The sequence below is a fragment of the Plecotus auritus genome (assembly GCF_963455305.1).
Source record: "Plecotus auritus genome assembly, chromosome: 9".
In the NCBI taxonomy this organism is placed as follows: Eukaryota; Metazoa; Chordata; class Mammalia; order Chiroptera; family Vespertilionidae; genus Plecotus; species Plecotus auritus.
In genome coordinates, this window is record NC_137783.1 from 133,019,647 (window position 1) to 133,040,649 (window position 21,003).

Here is a 21,003-nt window from a genome sequence, read left to right on the forward strand (position 1 = left end):
ACTTTTTGTGGAAAGGAAAATTTTAGAGCACAAACCTACACATCTTAAGTAATCCTATTACTCCAAATACCATAATCAAAGCATATATCATATTTTATTGCTATAAAGAAAGGAAGATGTTATGACATTAATTTCAGTCATCATTGCATTATTTATAAAACTAAAAAATAAAGTTTCTCTTACAGAAACATTTAACCTGTATCACTGCTGGAATAAACTGAATCTGGAAAGACAATGAAATGCATACTATAGAGCCTATAATTCTAAAACAGCTGTTACATTTTTCTTTTATGTCCTTATGGACAAAATAAATTATGGGATCTTATACTACAAGTGTATTGAGACATTTTAATTTGTTTGAAATTCTGCAAATGGTATTTTTCTAAGTAGGATACATTTAGTTACATCAACTGACATGCTGCATACAAACTCAGTAGTGAATAATATTAAGATGGAGTAGACTTGCCTTAGTCAACCTCCTTTGTGCTACAGGTCTAGCATATGGGGGAATCTATATGATATTTTGTCTTCTGAGTCCATCACATACATTCTATATGTCTATCAAATAAATGAGAGGCCCGAAGCACAGAAAGAGCAGAAACCCAAATCAACTCCCAAAAAATATTGCTTTGGATTAATGATAAAAACTACGTATTTCAAAAGGATATATAAATCATGACAAATGAACAATTCATTCCCATTAACATTTTAAGTACAAATATGTAATATGGTATATTTTCATTTTAACTCACCAGCACATGCCTTATATACTGTATTCCCTAATGTTTTTCTATCCCATATCCTTTAAACAGTTAGAGTGCTATGAAAGGAAAACATTTTATAATAGAGAAAAGAAATGAGTAACGTTTCAGACTGCTATAATATGGTTAAGCCTCAGACAGAGGAGAACAAATACTAGTGAGACAGTGTAAGCAAAACTGAAAACCAAAGGTGTGATTGAGGCAACCATGCAAACAACAGGTACACAAACAACAGGTGACTGAACAGATTTGTTTCCAATTCCTTTGTCTAAATAGAGATGACTTCCCTGTTCTCATGGAAAGAAGAGCTGGTTTGAAGTTGTGGGGACAGTTTTCTTTTTCTTTTAGTTAGTTTAGCAAAGTGGTGGAGTTTAAAGAGATTATAGGAGGACAAAATTAACCCCGAACTGCTTGCAAGTACCTCAGGACAATTATCTTATTCTTTTTAGATCCAACATAATCAATGCCAGCAATTTAGTTAATCTTCTATTTTAAAAGGTTCAGCCCCTGCCCCTCCCCTAACCCATGAAAGAAGACACACCTGGCAGAGGTGGGAAGCCCTGACTGTTTATCCAAAGGGACAGAGAGCCCTTCCAGCAATTCCATCCCAGGTGTTTAGGGAGGGGCAGCTTCCTCAGTCCCCAGTGCAGAACTGGTAAATGAGCTAATTGCAGAAGTAAGGATTTATGCACAAAATTTTGTTCTCTGATAATTGTAGGCACAAAAACTGTCCATGCTAAAAGCTGGCCCACAGAGGTCTCTTTCAAGTACAGAGAGTTAGACTTAAATCTTGTCAGAAAGAAATTCTACCCATAGCTGGTTTGGCTTAGTGGATAGAGTGTCGGCCTGTGAACCGAAGAGTCCTAGGCTTGATTCCAGTCAAGGGCACATGATATTACACTGAGATTATGGATTTGGGTGAAGAATATCACAGAAGTGTTTGTCTGTCTCATCAGATCAGTTCAGAAGGTACATGATGTCCACCTGCAACCACACAACCAGCTCAAAATGGTCCTATCCTGTTTCTAACAAGATACTGAGTTGCTTTTCAGAAACAGCAGACCAAAACCACAAGTCATGCAGCCAAAGTATGAGCAGAGGAGAGAACTTTGACCTCCACCTGCACCCTGAACCCAAATCTCGCCCCTCTCATGGGACCAAAGGACTGAGACGTGACCAGAACTTGAACACTGGAACCCATTCAGAAGCCAGGAGTCCCTTGTCCAGGAATACCCTGTGCTGAAGCCCCTGACCACAAATGGTCAAGTTCCAAGGTTGTCCAATCAGACCTCCTGAGTTAGAACTAATGATTATGTATAGCTCCTTAGTCTGTAAATTTGCTTTAAACCTTTGTTCAGGGATACAGATCTGAGATTTCCCTGAACAAAGATCTGTCTCCTTAATGGGGTGCCCTGTAGTAAAGCCTATTCTTTCTGCAAAAGACTCCTCCCTCAGTTCACTGTCCAGTGAGCAGTGGGCATGGAACTCACTTGCTTGGTTCAGTTTTGTATATCTTATTATTTATTCATATGTCTTATACCTTATTCAGTTATACATATGTCTTACTAACTTTGATCACTATGTTAAGATGCTGTCTGCCAAGTTTCTCCACTGTAAAATTACTTCTATTTTCTCTTGCAACTAATAAATATCTGAGGAATATATTTGGAAATATACTGCTCCACCTTTAACTTTCACCCACTAATTTTAGCTTCTGCTGATGGATCTTGCCTGTAGTAATTATTGCTCTTTTGTCCTAAAGGTGGTTTTCTATTTCCTTTCTTCCTTCTGCATTTATAACCAGAGCTCTCTTATTTATTCAGTATATATTTGTATAAGTATAAACTCATGAATATTTATATTATTCTTTGGTTTATATTTATTTTTTGCTCAAATTATTCCAGCTCTGGCCATTGAGAGCTTTTTCAGATGGGCTCCTAGGCCCTTTCAGCATGCTTCCATTTTGTTTTTAAAGCAATTCCTTACTTTCTGGCACTAATCAACTCTATTTTAAATAATCATTTTGAAGTTTCTCTACTCTACAGAAACTGAATATTTCATCTGACAAATTACATACTCCTTTGAGACTGATTCTGTACCTCCTAGCATCTAGCAGAGTAGCTGGCAAGTGACAGGCATTTGTTAAATGTGCTTCAACTGAATGCTTGTTTATTCCCTTATTTATTCCGAACTTGAGAAAAGTAAATGCTATTCACTGTATTCTGTATATGTTCTTAAATATATGTTCACTATTTAATCACTGCTCTCTTTTCTCATTTCATATAGATTAATTTTAGTTCATCTGACCATTAGAGATATTATCTATACTAATAAAAGGGTAATATGCTAATTAGACCGGGTCATCTTCCAGCCATCCAGTCCTCCTTCTAGACAAAGCCATGGTGGCAGGGGCTGAGGCAGAGGCGGTTAGGGGTGATCAGGCCGGCAGGGGAGGGAAGTTAGAGGTGATCAGGCTGGCAGGCAGGTGAGCAGTTAGGAGCCAGCGGTCCCAGATTGCGAGAGGAATGTCCAACTGCCAGACATCCCCCAAGGGGTCCCCGATTGGAGAGAGTGCAGGCTGGGCTGAGGGATCACCACCCCATGCATGAATTTCATGCACCAGGCCTCTAGTCATCAATATTAGAGATTATCATCAATATTATCATTATCATACTTACAAAGCCATCACCAGCCTTGATCCATTATGTCTCAGTAACAGATAATATAAAAAACAAATTACACAAGTGTCGTCCCTACCTGACCTAAAGCATTCAAAATATAATACATAAATATAATATGTATGCTTTATGTATATTTAGTGAAATAAGGAATAAAAAATAAAATCAATACACATTATTTAAAAGAGCATGGTGTGAAAGAGTACAGTAAAGAAGTACAGAATATAACAGGGACTCTTGTACTCCTTAGTTTTTATAACTATCTTAATATTAATGGCCTAAGGATTTACTTTTTGTTTTGTTTGTTATATTTCAAAAGAACTGTTTATTCAAATAGCTATTTACTAAGTGCTCATTACCAGTATATGCCAGGCACTAATCCTATCTAATAAAAAAGCAATATGCAAATTGACCTTACCTCCACTACAACCACAAGCCCCGCCCACCAGCCATGCCCACCAGCCAATCAGGAGCAAATATGCAAATAAACCCAACCAAGATGGCTGTGGCCATGGAGAGCAGGAGGGTGGCTTGGGTTTCCCTGGCAATGAAGGAAGCCAAGCTTTCCGCCTGCCCTTGCTGGCCTTGGCAGGGGGCAGAGCTGGGCGATCAGAGTGAGCTGGGGGTTCCCCGCCCAGGGCCTGAGCCGGGGCCAGAGGTTTGTGGCTTTGGCTGGGGGCAGAGCCGGGCAATCAGAGTGAACTGGGGGTCCCCTGCCCAGGGCCAGAGGCTTTAGGCCTTGGCAGAAGCGGAGCCGGCGATTGGAGGGAACTGGGGGGCCCCTGCCCAGTCCCCAAGGCTTTAGGACTTGGCAGGGGTGGAGCCGGAGATCGGAGGAGATAGGTGTGAACTACAGAGGAAACACCTTTTCTGACCGCTCATTGGCTAAGCTCCCTGTATGCCACTGGTAATATTCTTAGTAACTTGGGTATAAGAATCCAAAAAGGTGATCTAGGACTTTTCCACCACACTCCTGGAGAAAAAAATGGAGGTCTGCTGCTGGAGGGCTAAGAAATGTCATATCCTGCCCTAGGCGGTTTGGCTCAGTGGATAATGCCTAGGTTTGCCAGCTGCAGGGTCCGGGTTAGATTCTGATCAAGGGCATGTACCTAGGTTGCAGGCTCCTCCCTGGCTGGGGCCCAGGTCAGGGCTCATGCAGGAGGCAACCAATCAAAGTGTTCCTCTCACTTTGATGTTTCTTTCTGTCTTTCCCTTTCTCTTACACATTCTCTAAAAATCAATGGAAACATATCCTCAGGTGAGGATAAAAAATAAAAAAAAAAGAAAGAAAAAGAAATGTCATATCCTATGAAAGATACATCTTGAAAATGCCTAAAGAAAGTTGTCATTTTTTCATGGTGAAGGGACTGAAGTCTGTGTTGATGAAAACACCTTGGTGGCTGCGGTGCCTGGCAGTGGCTGCAGCAGCGGGGTGATGGGGCTGGTGCCTTTCCCTGATCAGCCCGGTTGCCTCCCACAAAGGGAGGCCAGACTGCGGCTTAGGCCCACTCCCCACGGAGCTGAACACATAAAGCAGAGCTATTCTTGTAGAAGTAGAGAAATGGAAAATCTTGCTTATCCTCAGTGCCCCAGAAACCAGAGGCTCTCAGAAACAGAGTTTGGAAACCCAGGCTCTACTCTAAGCCAATTCCTGTTAGTCCTCAGGTTTGACACCCTGAGTACAGACCTGGATTCTATTCAAGGTGGAGCCAGTGTTAAGGCAAATGGGTAGGCTACCTGATAGGCCTATAATTGTGCACATAAAGGACATGTTGAAAGGACATAGGAACCAACTTGTTTGCTAACATTTGGTGTTTCCAAGATCCTTCTTAAAGCCTCTTATCTCTATGAAGTGCCAGAATTTATTTGCCAGATGTGCTCATTTTCAACTTAACATTTCTTTGTTTTCCCTTAATGAACTATCACATCTTCCTGATGAATGGAAATGGCTAAATATTTCCTTCCCTTATCAGGATTATCTTCAATTCTAATTTTTTATCTTTCTAGATGCTAATCCTTTCACACCATTTATCTTGACTTTAAAGGTGATTCAAGCAAGCATTAGTCTTTTATTATTTTTAGAACAACAGAGAGCAGAAATAGAAATTTGATTCAGCTAATGAATGTAAATACATACATCAGAATAAAGGATTTGGATATCTGAAGTGTATTTGTTAACTTTTTTCCTTCTTTTTAGCACCATACTTGTTTCATTTTCCTGATTACTTACTGTATATTTAAAATTAACTGAAAAATATATGATTCTTTGGTGTAATTTCAACATTTTGTGCATTCTTCCATGTTTAATAATATCTGTCAAATCCTTGAAAAACAGAACAAAATGAGCAGAGTCTGAGATTATAATAATTTGTTTGGGCTGTGATTGCTATGAAGATGAAGACTTGATTCTCTGGGTCAATTGACAAATAAAATCTGTTCTGAACTCTAGAGGTCAGTTCTAGAGTTCAGAACAGATTTTTGGAAGCAGAAAATATCCAAAAATTATTTTGTTTGACCTGTTTCACCTTCTGGACTCCTGGTAGGCTTACCACCTTTGGTATCAATTTCTCTGTGATTAATAGTGCCCGAGGCATGGAGCACAGTTGAAGACTCAAATAGTAAATTTGACCCAAATCCTATGCTCTAACAACAGAACAGTTCTCCTGGGGAACAATTCTATTGTTGGAAGTGCTTTCCTTTGGCTATATCTAAAAAGAGGTCTCTCTCTCTCTTTTTTTTTTTTTTTTTTTACAGGAAGGAAAGAAGCAAGGAACGGAGGAATGGAGGGAGGAAGGAAGGAAGGAAAGAAGGGCAAGTTTAGAAGCTAAAAGTAAAAAATATGGGACTTACAAAAGAAATATTTTTCATATGTTTTTATGTCAAAATTTTTCTTAATTTTAAATTTCATAATTTAAAAAGTAACTATCAAATGTTGATATTTAATCAACAATATAGTAAGTACTTACTATGGATATTTAGTAATGTGATAATTAATATGAATGTGAAAAAATGCTAAATAAAAAGCTATGTCCAAAAGTATTACTTTAATTTGTTCATTCCTCATTGAAGCTCTACTCTATGACAGGCAATTACACTATAGGGTTATAGGTCACAAACCCTGATCTACAGAACTTTACACATTAGAGCATTCTGTTTGTTGTTGTTGTTTAGGATTTGAAATTAAAGAGAAAAACAGTCAAAGGAAAATGTTTCAAAAACATTTTAATGAAACATATGAAAAGAATGACTTAAGCAGTGCTTAAAAATGTACTAGGAGTTATGATATTTAAAAGGCTGGCCATGCTCTAAATGACAACCTGTTTCAGATCCTGACTCTCCCCCTTACTAGCTTTTTGACCTTAGACTACTAGTTCCACACTCTCTGTCATCTGAATTGTAAACTGGAGACAATCTTAATAAATAAATTCATATGGTAATAAATGCAAAATAGAGTTCTGGCCTGAGACAGGTAAGCACTTAATAAACCTTAGTATTTCATTTCAAGAGGTAGGGAGAAATGATTCAGGAATTCTAGATAATTAAGGCCCATGTAAAACAACAAAATATGGGGAATTTTAAATAATATGGCATTCACAAAGATAATGGGTACTATGCCATCAATTATTTGTAGACACTGATTATTTACTCTTTTAAAGAAATAACCAGGAAACTGGCTTTAATAACAAGTACTTAAAACATTGCCTGGGTTATGATCATTGTTTTATAAATATTTGTTAAATTAATAAAATAATGTGATTTAGTCCCACAATTCCCGAGGAAAAAAAACAAGATAATGTACTCATTTGTGTTTACGAAGTGGCAAAAAGAATACAATTAATTGCATTCCAAACAGGGCTACAATCATTAAAACTTAAGCCCCAAAGTATGAAGACTAATAACAAACTAATAAAAAAATTTTAACATTATTAGATACTAAGTAAAGATAGGTGAAGCCATAGCAATAATGAATTTCAGAAATAAACTGAAAATGATATTGGCCATTTGAAAATGGGGATATAGTTATATATATATATAAAAAAAAGATCAAAACAGAATTTGATGGAAAAAACGAAAATAAAAAATGTAAAAATAGATACAATAGACCAGTGGGTGTGGTTCAATGGTTGAGTATGACCTATGAACCAGGAGGTCACGGTTCAATTTCTGGTCAGGGCATATGTCTGGGTTGTGGGCTTGATCCCCAGTAGGGAGCATGCAGAAGGCAGCCGATCAATGATTCTCTCTTATCATTGATATTTTTCCCTCTCTCTCCCTCTTCCTTCCTCTCTCTGAAATCAATAAAAATATATATATATTTTAAAATAGATACAATAGAACCTTATGTTTTAAGAAAAAAATGCTACTGAAAATTGTATAAATATTACATATTTCCCCAAAATGAAAATCATTTAACTCACCCAGTGATATACCTGGCTAGGCCAAATTGTATGTGTTTGTGTGTTTGTGCAATGGTTCTTGGGCTTTAGCTTATATCATTAGAAGATGCAGACAGGTTGCTGCCCCCACTCCCACCTCAAATCTGGGGCAGGATCTGGAAGCTCATTTCTAGCAAATTTCCAGGAAATGCTGATACTACTGGCCTGGGAATCACTACTATAGTAGAAAGAAGGGTAGATTTAGCTTCTGGAGACTAAGGTTCAAATCAAAGCTCTGCCAGTTACTGGTTGACCCTAGAATATCAGGTAAATTTTCATTTTCCTCATAAGAAGAAAAAAAATGGTGAAAATGATAGTTAACTTAAAGAATTTTTATGAGAAAATATAAGAGAACATGTGAAACTGACATGCAGAAGGAACTCATAAATTTGCTGAATTTATATGTGCTACTAAGTTCAAACATGACTTTAATTGATAGCAATAAAAAGTCCATATATTTTCTACTGAAAGACAAAATGAACTTTGTATTATAGATTGCTGTTATTTGTGAAATGAGCAATAATGAAGGGGTTAGCCCTTTAAGGCCTAGAACTGAGAGGTTTTTGTGTTAAAATATAAGATAGTCTCAAAGCTGACTTTATGAGTTAGCCATATTTCAGAAGAAAAATAAAAACATGGAGCAAGTGAGAAAGCATTTCTAACCCTGTTTTATCCAGGAGGTCAGACAATGTATCAGGAAAGCAGCTGTGAGCTAGAAAAGCTAGGTCAATAGCATCAAAAAACTGCAACTCCTCTGGGGTTAATGTGGTAAAATGCCAAGGCATTGTATACATACAGGAGAAAAGATCTCAATCATGCTTTGCTCAAGGTATTTATAGTATGTAAAAGGCCCTAAAGGAAGTTGCACATTCTGATGCATGTCATAAGTGCCAAATTGCTATAGCTAATCAAGGAAAATTTTAAGGGTTTCATTTAAAATACAGATAAGGACTGAGAAATAATTAAGACTTCTCCTTCAGAGGCATTATCATGTGGTGGTATTACATTTAAAGTATTATGAGGGATTTATGCTTCTGATGTTAGTTTTAATCATTAATTCAGTCAATAATGTTTTCTTGAGTTTGCCATGTCTGTGTAGAGCAATGTTCCAGTCTCTGAGTGAGATGGAACAGCCCCTGTCCTCATGCACCTTAGATTTTCAAGGGTAAAGATAGACAATAAGTCAAAATGAGTAAACAAGATGGCTTTAGACAGTGCTAAGTGCTATGAAGGGAGTAAAACAAGGTGATAGTATATGGGCACTTACTTATTTGTATATGCAAATATATACTATATAAATGTACCTATTATTCTAATTTAATTATATACATTGATTCTCTTAATCCTCAGTGATCCTATAAGGTTGGTGTTGCATTATTCCCAATTTACAAGTGAAAAAATGGAAGTAGAGAGGTTAAGTAAGTAAACCAAGGTAACACAGCTTGGAAGAATTTGGACTCAGAGAATTTGGCTCCCAAATCCATGTTCTTACCTACTATATTATGTTACATCTTGATTTCATGTATTATCTCATTTAATTCTCATAACCACCACCTGAGGAATTATACCTCATCTCAGAATTGGCAACTAAAACACAAAGAGAAAAGAGGGCTTTGCCGAGGTTAGATTTTTTTTTTACCCAGCTATATAATACCAGATAGACATTCTAGTTTAGGGCCTACAAGTGAGAGAATGTAGAAGTAGAGTTTCCCATTCAGACCTTGGATAGGTTTACAGACAATATTGAATAAAACAAAACAAAAAAATAAATAGCACATTTTTAAAATTGGAAATGAAGCAACATAATCCAAGGTTTGGGTACCTCATGGCAGTAAGCGAGAACAAAGATTTATCATAAAATGCTTATTTGAAAGCCTTCCATAATTTCTGAATTAATGCACATTTATGGATATAAAGCTAATCCTTTGGAATACCTGGTTTTGACTTTGTTTCAAAGAAGCAGGTGCAATTAAATTATTTGTTCACTTTATTTTAGTTAACAGTAAACAAATGGGAATTAATTAAAAATATGCCAAAATACAAATAGGCAGCAATATCAAGTTATTTGACTCTTCTCATTTTAAAAAAAGAATTATAAATATAGCTCTGCATCTCTGGAACACACAACAATTTAATGTCCTAAAATCTAATACCACACTCTAGTATATAGCATGAAAGAGCTAAAGGCTAATGCTTCAAGATGAGCATTTTAATACCTAGGAACAGTAATGTAATCTAACATGAGATTTTATCCCTAGAAAGTATAACTGAATTTAGTGAATATCAAAAGCAATTATTATATTAACATTTGACTTTATTGGTAAGAGTCCTAGAAATAAGAATTAGAGTGTGACTATTTAAACAGTTCACTTTTCTTAAAAACACACAGTCTGACTGTTATCAAAACTGACCTGTGCATTCACTGTCTCTGCAAAAATTGTGTTGATATTTAATGACCAAAATGAGAAGAATGTTCTAACAAATAAGGTGATTACCAACTACCATCAACTATATGCAAAGCTACATAAATCATTTAATAGAGTAATAAATCATACGCTATTGAATTCTGAAGAAAACCAGAATATGGCTCTTTCAGCTTTAAATGTGTTTTTCTACAATTTATAATTATAGAAACATGAGCATTATTTGTCTGCTTAAAGAACTTCTCATTGCTATTAATTTACCTTTCTTTGAAAAGCAAGAAACTAATAGTTCTGTTAGCTAGTGCATCTCAAACCTGTTACTGAGAAAGAAAAACCTGGAATGCAGAAAAAAGCATGTCACCTCTTTCAAGCTTCATTTTTTCTATTCTATCAGGGGAAAAACCGTATGAAAATTGACCAATACAGTATAGTTTGGATTTATATTCTCTCAGAAGGGGACATGTAATAAAGTGAGTACTAAATACTCAGTGTTTGTTCCACGCAGATTGCAGCCAGACTTATTTATAGTAGAAAGACTAATTTTATAGCAATTATAAAAATGTAAATCAGGCTTTAAAACTGATTCAGGAATTGTATTTTATAAATGAAGCTTTTATTTTAATTTAAACAGTTCTCTTATGGTATGATACACAGTATTCAGAACGTTGTTTTTGTTATGCTTGAAATAGTAGTGATGTTTCAGGAAACCAGGGAACTGAAACACCTGTTTCTTACCAAATTACATCTCCTAATGATTATAATAATTTTATGGACTAGATTAACTTTAAAATGTAAATATTGCAATATTTTAAAGTTTAAATTATTAAATAGAGGTTTATTTTTAAAATAGCAGTGGAAAATGTGAACCAAAATACAGCATATTCTTGCCTATTTTAGCCCAAATATTTCTACTAATAAGGCATGTATCAAGCATCTACATTAAAAATGTTTTGCATAACATATGTTGATTTTTGTTCTATTGCAAATGTAATATTCAATTATTCAAATCTAGAAAATAAACGATAAATACAAACTTAACTCAGTAACAACTGTCAATATTTTGATATAGTTCCTTCAAGTCACCTGCCCATCTGGTTAGCTTCCTATTTATCCTTATCTTTATCTACAGACAATTAGGATAATATTAAACATATTTCAGAACTTGCTTTTTTATGAGTATCAAAACTCATGAGACATTAAATTATATTTTAAATGAAAGATCAAAGATCTTTTTAATACATGTACTCTTTTGAAAAAGTGAAGTCCATGCCAAGTTGAGTCAAGAAGAGAAATGTCGGTGTGATCCGTGGCAGCTGCTTGCTTCCTTGGGAAGGAAGGGCCGGCTAGGAGTACAGTAGCTAGCAATCCCCTCAGCGCTCCCAGAGTCTCTAGTGGGAAAAGAACAAAGGCCTTTCCAATGCAACTAACACAGATGTGCCCAAGGCAGACTGTCAGAAACAGTTAAGATGACAGCTACTCACAGTTCATTATTTCCTTCTCACAGGTCACTGGGTGACAAGCTGGGTCAGTGTGCTTTGTCAGCTGTCCCAGGCCTTCCCCACCCCCTATTCAATGTAAATAAGGGTAAAGGGCTCCATTGGATAAACTAATGTAAACAAACACATTCCAGACACTTAAAGATACCAGCATATGATACTTATTTTATTTTGGACCAAACTTAGAATTAAATATACACACACATTTATCCAAGTAAGAAGAGAACCTCATTTCTACATCTCACTGATATAGGAAGCAAAAACATTCTCAGTGTGGCTAAAGCAAACAAAAAATATAACCCATTATGAACTAATCAGAACCTTACATTTAGGACCTTACACAATAAAAAAATTTTCCTTTTTCTTCAATAGAAAAAAGAAGTTTTCCACATTACCAAAAAAAAAAAAAAAAAAAAAAAAGGATCAACAATCAGATTGCTTTCCACAAGTGTTTGAAATGTAAATTAAATGAAATGATTCTGACTAGATGACAGTTTGAATTGTGGTGATGTGATATAGTTTTTTAAGAATATAACTCAAAATAATGCTCAAATAAAAATGGCAGTAGCCTAATAAAATCTTTTATGATGTAATACACATAAAATTTTAGTAATGACTTAATATGGCTTCTCAGTATGATGACATTCGGTTATGAAATCAATAGAATAAAAATTGCTAGGAACAAGGACTAAAACTGTGAATAAGAGTATGGGCTATACATCTAAAAGGGTGTGGGTGCGAATCCCATCTTCCCCATTAACCAGCTGTATAAATAAGCACATTACAAAAGCACTCTGAACCTCAGTTGCTTATCTTCACAGATTATAAGGTTACCTCTACCATCATCTTATTATAGCAGTAAGTAAATCAATCTTATAGCAGTAAGTAAATCAATCTATCACATTATTATAAGTAACTATTTAGCATGGCAGTTGGCACATGCTATAAGTATTCAACAAATGATAGCTATTAGTTACCTGTCACTAAATTTAGTATATACAAAGCTGACCTGAACCACCATTCAAGGTATGAAATACCCTGGTTAATCATGACAAGTTATATAACATATATACACAGACAACAGTGTGATGATGCCCATAGAAAAAGGGGAGTAGAGGTCGGTGAAGGTGGGCAAACGGGGGGATAAACGGGGATGGAAAGAAACTTTACTTTGGGTGATGGACACACGATGCAGTGTGCAGAGGATGTTTTGTTGAGTTGTACACTTGAAACCTGTATGGTTGTGTCAACCAATGTCACCCCAATAAATTCAATAATTTACACTAATAAAAGAGAAAGATGCAAATTGTACCTTCGCGACACCCACCAGCCAATCAGGAGTGAGTATGCAAATTAACCCAACAAAGATGGTGGGTTAATTTGCATACACAGGAGCCCAGGGGCCAGGGGCAGGATACTTGCGTCATTGCCATGGCGACAACGCAGGCATTTTGCACTGCCCCAGCCACTCCAGGCCTCTGAGCAGCGTGGGAAGGCAGAAAGGTGGCTCTGGGCCGGAGCAAAGGCTGTGCCGGCAGCCATGGTAAGGAAGGTCCATTCTGCACGAATCTTCGTGCATTGGGTGTCTAGTTATAAAAATAAAAAGAAAAGAAAATTGCAAAAAATGTTTAAAAATATCTAAACCCTTCATTTGTAAGCCTGTAAAAAACAGTAAATCTATACTATTGGATTCAATAAGGAATCAGGAGTTCACAGTCTCCCTTCATGTTTTCTACTTCTTGTCTTTGCTAAAAGCTGGATATATTGACATATTTTTTATTAATCCCTTTCTAAACTGTTCCACCTTACTTAAAGGTCACTTTCCAAGATATCCAGTCAAAAATAATAGGTCCTGGAGATTTGGATAATCGCTAAGACAAAAACATGAATGGTCAGGGAGAACAATACCAAGGGGAAGCTGTAAGACTTTGGGCTCAGAGGGGCCTGCTTTGGATTACTAGCTGGAAGGCCTTAGCCAGCTAACTTAAACTCTCTGTGCCAAATTTCCTCATCAGTAAAACAGAGGTTAAAGTATTACATACCTCATAGGTTATTGGGAAATAATGTACATAAAGCCCTCAAGGAAAGTCAGTATCTATATATATATAAAAGCCTAAGCGACCATTATGACTGAACAACTGGAACAACTGGAACAACCAGTCGACCAGTCCCTATGACGTGCACTGACCACCAGGGTGCAGATACTCAACACAGGAGCTGCCCCCTGGTGGTCAGTGCACTCCCACAGCCAACCTCTCACAGCCCCTCCCCAGGGCCAGCCAGCCCCCCCGGCCGGCTGGCCAACCTCCTGTGGCCCCTCCCCGCTACCGGCCGGCCCCCTAATAGGCCTTGATTGCCGGCCAGGCCAAGGGACCCCACCAGTGCACGAATTCGTGCACCGGGCCTCTAGTATGTTAATAATTGAATATTATCCCTCATTGTCACATATACCTACTGCTACTACCAGACTTTTTGTCTTCCCCAAATTGGGTCACTTGTGGTTGTCTCTTTCCTTGGCTATTTCTAAGGAAGTACATACATTTATATCTTTGTATTTTTATTCTTTTCAATTATATATTCTTTACTAAAATTATTTGCTCATTAATGGTTTCCCTGTTCTAAAATTCTATTTATTTTTCAAATTTCCACAACTCAGATCATTTCACATTATTTCTTTAATTTTGGCAGCAATTTTATTCTTTATTTTGTAAAATTGATAAAAAGCAAGAAAATGTGAAACTGAGGCAGTGACAATACGATGCACTGATTTCCCTTATGTTTGGAAAGTATATAAACCTAACAAGACAACCTAAGGTTCAAAGTCATCAATATGCCAAATTCAGTACCGGGTTCTAATTTTGCCCAACAATTCCTTCCAAAGTGGGAAGAAAGTAATTGCTTTAAGTACTTATTCTTTACTCAAAATAAATTTGCTAAGGAAGAGAAAAAGAGAAACTGAAATTGCATTTATTGTGGTAAATTGTGGAAGAAGATAGGAGAATGCAGATAAATCCCTGTGGCTTTAAGGAAAATAAAGAAGGCCAGAAGAGGGGGCCCTGGAAAATTTCTTATAAAATCCCAAACATATTTACCAGTCAATTCATATGACTAAAAATCACCAATATAAATGCAACCCCCATTAAAAACTCTTTTGTACCTCTACTTGTTTTCAGATCATTTCACAACTATTACTGTATGCTTATACATTTCTGGAATTTTAAAGACATAACATATAATTCTAACAACTCAAACAGGTATTGTGGTATGTTAACTGACATTAACTGCTTTGTTTGGGGAGTGGCCTCACATTTTTCAATACTGTAAGTGTTTCTCTCAATGTTCCATCATCAGCTTATATTGCTTCACGGAAACACAACAAGAAAACACAGGAGACAAATCCATAAACTACCCAATGCCCTCAGCCCCCAGACAAAATATTTCCAGGCTGGGAAAGGAGGAGGGAGTCACAGAAAAGTAGATGGACTGTCACTGGGGTCCCCGAATGCCAACCCATCAGGGCCAGGGCCAGCAGGAGACAAACACAAAAACACCAGCTAGGTTTCAGGAATCTGAGAGCAGAAGGAACCTGTGCTTCCTTGAGTAGAGGTAGGATAATGACAAGCCCTAGCCTTCTTTCAAAAAGCAGTGGCTGCTGAATGAGTCTAGGAAGGTAAGTCAACAGTGGCCTCAGAAAACAGTGATTGAGTTCTCCAGTGCCCAGGTATTTCCGGAGCTCCTGTTTTACATGAAAACTTCAAGCATGGTTCTCAAGAGACTTATATCCAGTGACCTGGGCAGAGAGTGGCCTAGCTGTCTAACAGTAGCCTTTGGTCCTGTTGTGAAGCATCCGGGAGTTGAGAACCCTGAATATGATTAAAAAGCAAGGAGCAGGGAAAGAACTGGAACTTAAACTTTCATCCAGCTCCAGGAAACCCCTATATATGATACGGGAGGTACTAAGTTTGTTACCTTGTTTAGCTGTGCCCCGTCTTACTAAAAACAACAAAACCAAAGGATCTGAGGTTTAAATAACAAATTAAAGAGACAATAAATTGAAGAGTCACTTTTGTTATCAGGGGAGAAAAAAGTTTCTTTTCTGTCAAATTCTGAGGCAGGAATATGTAAATTCAGAGTGTAAAAAAGTTTTTAACTGAAATAAAAAGTTGTCATGTTGCACACAAACTTACACAATGTTATATGCCAACTATATCAATAAAGCTGTCCAAAAAAATTTTTTTAAGGAAACAAAAGTTGCTATTTTTTTTTTCATGCAACTGACATATCTACCTATAGTTAATATATTTAAACTTAGGAATTCTCCTAAACTTTAATGAGTATGGTAAGTACTCCAATCAATAGCCAATTTCAAATAATTATATATTAAAATTGAAGTTTATAAAGTCATTTTGCAATTTATAACAACAACCCCCCCCCAAAATAATAATAAACTTTAATTTTCTAGTCAAATAAAGAGGATCTGAGAAACAGTTTCCATTTTCCAACCAAGGATAATTTTCAATTGGTTAGCAAAATCACTGATGTTCATTTTATTCTAGGAACAGAAATTATGTCAATCAGTTAAATTATCACTACTTAAGACCATCTATTGTGCACTCATCCTCAGGTCTAAATGTAATATCTTAAAGACCTCTTGGTAGTTTTACAATTGTTTATATTCTTATGTCTTCCCTAATTATGCTATTTCATGCTACTTTAGTACAATCCCAGGACAGCAATCCTTCCCAAGTATGCTTATAAACAATACCATACATTGATCTTTAATGAAATACACATAAATGTTACCTCTCTTGATCAAATGTGACCTAAAAACTACTGTACTAGAAAGCCAAAGGGCTTTTGAGATCTACACTAATAAAAGAGAAACATGCAAATTAACCATCACTCTGCTATGCCAAGCCACGCCCACCAGCCAATCAGGAGTGAGTATGCAAATTAACCCAACCAAATGGCGGCTGGCCACAGAGCTGGAGCAAGCAGGAGGCTTGGGTTGCCCTGGCAATGGAGGAAGCTAAGTTTCCCGCCCGCCCTGGCCAGCCCTGGCCTCCGCTCAAGGTTACAAAGTTTCAATTATAGAAGATAAATAAATCCTAGATACTTGCTTCCAGCCAGCCCTGGCCTCCGCTCAAGGAGGCACTGAAAAAAAAAAAAAGAAAAAGAAAAAAAGGAGGGGCTGGGACCTTGGGACCTTGGGTTGCCAGGGGGTGATCAGGCCAGGATGGGATGGCAGGGACCATTGGGGGTAAGCAGACCAGCAGGGGGGCCAGTTGGGGGTGAGCAGACCGTCAGTGGGGGTCAGTTGGAGGTGATTAGGACAGCAGGGGGGGGCAGTTTGGAGTGACTAGGCCTGCAGGGGGGCAGTTGAGGGTGAGCAGGCTGGCGGGGGGGGGGCAGTTGGGGGCGAGCAAGCCGGCAGGCAGAATGGTTAGGGGCAATCAGGCAGGTAGGCAGGCAGGTAAGTGGCTAGAGTCAGCAGTCCCGGATTGTGAGAGGGATGTCCAACTCCCGGTTTAGGCCAGATCCCTGTAAACCGGCAGTAGGACATCCTTTGAGGGGTTCCAGATTGGAGAGAGTGCAGGCCGGGCTGAGGAACACCCCCCACACACACACGAATTTTGTGCACCAGGCCTCTAGTATTACAATAATCATTAAGAAATCAATCTTACATGAAACTGAAGGAAAAGAGGGAATGTCATTGAGTAATGAAGCTCCGTGCTGTCAGTGCCCTACCTCTGAGCAGAAGCCTTGGGATGTTTCTCCTCCAGTCTCCTCACCAGTGCCACTGTCAGCTGCCCTGTCACCCCAAGAGAACCTTCTGGCATCAAATGGGTGTCTGAAGGCTCTGACGGTTGCTCCAAACCAGGGATGCTGGCACTTTTTTGCAGAACCTAATAAACAGAATATAGGAATAAGAAGCTCATGTGGCAGAACAAAAGAAAGCAGTCATCAAAAACAGCTAGTGTGTCACCATTTTTTAATAAAATAATATTTATATAAGTACTAGTAGCCCTGCGCACGAATCCATGTGCCAGTAGCTCTCTGCGGGGCCTGGCTGCTCCATGCCCACTGCCCAGAAGCTCTCCACGGCCTAGAGGCCCATCCGTGGCTGGGTGCAGAATGCTTGCCTCATCGCCGCGGTGACGAAGCAAGCATTCTGCCAGGCTGCTCACGCTGCCCACTCTCAGCAGCCGCCCCCCCCCACCCCCAGGACTGGGGGACTCCGGTGGGGCTGAGAGGACTGGGTGCCGCCATCTTGTGGATGGGCACTACCATCTTTGTGATGGAGTGACCATTAATTTGCATATTACCGTTTTATTAGATTGGATACAGATGTTTATACAAATATTAATGTACATACCAAGATGTATATTATGTGCGTGATTATCAACAATAAATAACATTAAGATGTGAATTCCTGTTTGCCTCCTGAAAACAACTCGCATATTTTTCTCTTTTCGAAGTACATTTTAGAGATCTATTTCTGTCTTGCCTCTGGCTCCCTGCACTAACCTCTTCTGCTAAGCTGCTGCCGTGTTCCTGATGAGCTGTGGTCCAGGTGCCATGGTGAATGTGATACTCTGTCTGGGTCACATCCATTTGTGCCTTTAGCTCCTCTAAGTAGGTCAGAACAAACTGAGGATAAGCCTGTAGGAAAAGAGGAAAAATGTAACACCAGCCTTGTAAGCAACAGCCAAAAATCTATCCAACTAGAATGATGTGGGGATAAATTAGATTAATAGTAAAAAGGTGTGGCTAATAACCTTTGCACTTCATTATCAATTTCAGATCAAAATCAAGCCAAATAATTTTCACATTACAATTTCTAATTTGTTGTTTACTTTGATCAAGTTTAACTTGTTAATCTTCACCCTTAGATAAGATTAAAATATTAAAGCCATGTTACATATTGATAATAATAGCTAGCATTTATTGAGTTATTTCCACATAAAAGGTATTATTGTAAAAGATATTGCATATATGTAATATGTAGTTGCTGTATTGTTTGGGAATATTCAATTCTGCTCTAGAAGACAAGAAAACAAAAGGGATGGATGAAATTCATTAGCTGCATTAAACATAAGCAAATTAGTAACCTGAGAAGTGTCAGACAGAAATTAAGTAGAGCAAGTATATATGAACATAGATAGAAAGGGGTAGAAGGAAAAGTAGCCATTTAATAGTCATAATTTACTAAACAACAAACAAAGCAATAAATATGTATGTTACACTAAACATAAATGAAGCACATGAGATTCACAAACATCATGAGATCTGTAATTGGCCACCCACTGCTGACTCGTTGGATCCTCTGCTGGATACAGTCCATAGCTGCCCATCAAGCTAACTGGGGAGCACAGTTATTAGCCGAGTGTATTTGCCAAGCAGCTCTCTCAGAGCCTGTGTGTGTCACTGCCTCAGGCACCTTTTCTCCATTAGGCCCCCTTGCTCTAATTTCAACTCTGGTCCTTGTAACCACATCATTCGCAGGGAAGAGTAATGCAACACAAAGAGATTCAGGTAACGTGGCTCTTCAACCTACTTGCACCTTAAGTGTGTTAACCTAGCCCATTTCTTTTTCCCATACATTTTGCTTTGTATTTTGAATCCATTTAACAAACATGATTTGAGCATTTTAATTAGGTTGATGTACCTTTTTGTTCCATGAGCTCTAAGATAGTCTATCTAGGAGCATATTTGGAGACTACTATTGCATCAAAGCAATTTCCCACATGATAATATATTTACATTTTAATCTTCGCAACAGCTCTTTGAAATCAGTATGATTATGTTCATCTTAAAGACAAAACAAAAAACGACACAGGGAGATTAAGCTACCTGCTCAGTTGTCATCCAGTGTTTACCAGGACATAAGGTCTAGATATACAGCCTCAAATATGATATAAACTCCTCTTTATTAAGGTGTGGAACTAAAATTCTAACAAAAATAAGACAAGGTGTTAAGTGAATAATTAAAGACACTAAGGTCCTTATATTCTTCTGGGGAAAGTAATATTGAATAATTAAACTTTGTTAGAAAATGTACAACTAAATGTGCATGTCAAAATTGTAAGGGACTCCAAAACCTTAAATGCATATTACTAAGTAAAAGAAAAAAAAGCCAACCTAGCCCTAGCTGATTTGGCTCATTGGATAGAGCATTGGCCTGCAGACTAAAGGGTCCTGGGCTCGGTTCTGGTCAAGGGCACATGCCCGGGTTGTGGGCTCGATCCCCAGTGCGGGCCTGCAAGAGGCAGCGGATCAATGATTCTCTCTCATCATTGATGTTTTTCTCTCTCTCCCTCTCCCTTCCTCTCTGAAATGAATAAAAATATATTTTTTAAAAAGTCAACCTGAAAAGGCTATAAACTATATGATGCCAATTATATGATGAAGAAATAATTTGCATCTCTCTGATGATTAGTGATGTTGAGCATCTTTTCATATGCCTGTTGGCCATCTTTCTCTTTAAAGAAATGTCATTCAGGACCTCTGCCCACTTTTTAATTTGATTGTTTGTTTTTATGGTGTTGAGTTGTAAGAGATCTTTATAAATTTTGGATATTAATCCCTTATTGTATGTGTCATTGGCAAGTATCTCCTCCCATTCAGTAGGTTGTCATTCTGTTTTTGTTGGTGGTTTCCTTTGTTCTGCAAAAACTTTTTAGTTTGATGTAGTCCCATTTGTTAATTTTTTCTTTTGTTTTCCTTACCCATGGATATATGTCCAAAAAATATTGCTAAGAGAAATGCCAAAGATTTTACTGCCTATGTTTTCTTCTAGGAATTTTATGGTTTCAAGTCTTACCTTTAAATCTTTAATCCATTTTGAGTTTATTCTTGTATATGGTATAAGAAAGTAGTCTAGTTTCATTTTTTGCACACATCTGTCTAATTTCCCAACACATTTGTTGAATAGACTGTCTTTATCCTATTGTATGTTCTTGCTGAGGCTGAACTTTTTTATTTGGTTTGGTTATTTTGAGTTTTCTTCTGTCATGTATTTCCTTTTAATGTCCTTTGCTTATTTTTCTATTGTTATAACAGGCTTATTATACATAAGTATTATTCAATTTTCTCACATTTATATTGCAAAGATTTTCCCTATTTGCCATATTTCTCTACTTACTTTTGCTTATGCTATTTTAGATTTAGAAGTTTTAAAATATTTTTATATACTCAAAGCCATTAGT

General features: G+C 37.5%; 2 protein-coding genes across 3 annotated transcripts in view; both read right to left on the reverse strand.

The window, feature by feature from the left end:
• LOC308257537 (doublecortin domain-containing protein 1-like) overlaps positions 1–17,634 on the reverse strand; it is a gene marked incomplete at its 5' end in the record, with an annotated part of 130,027 nt that extends 112,393 nt beyond the window's left edge. For both annotated transcript variants that reach the window (XM_080687425.1, XM_080687424.1), the window contains one exon: positions 17,543–17,634. In XM_080687425.1, the coding sequence (XP_080543551.1) occupies positions 17,543–17,634 (92 nt within the window). The remainder of the gene's footprint in view (positions 1–17,542) is intronic.
• The window catches only part of LOC308233726 (doublecortin domain-containing protein 1-like), a gene marked incomplete at its 3' end in the record, with an annotated part of 168,387 nt that continues 165,017 nt past the window's right edge, over positions 17,634–21,003 (reverse strand). Inside the window, exons 16-17 of the mRNA XM_080640676.1 lie at positions 18,303–18,457; positions 17,634–17,700 (exon numbers count right to left, since the gene is read on the reverse strand). Of these exons, the coding sequence (XP_080496802.1) occupies positions 17,634–17,700; positions 18,303–18,457 (222 nt within the window). The remainder of the gene's footprint in view (positions 17,701–18,302; positions 18,458–21,003) is intronic.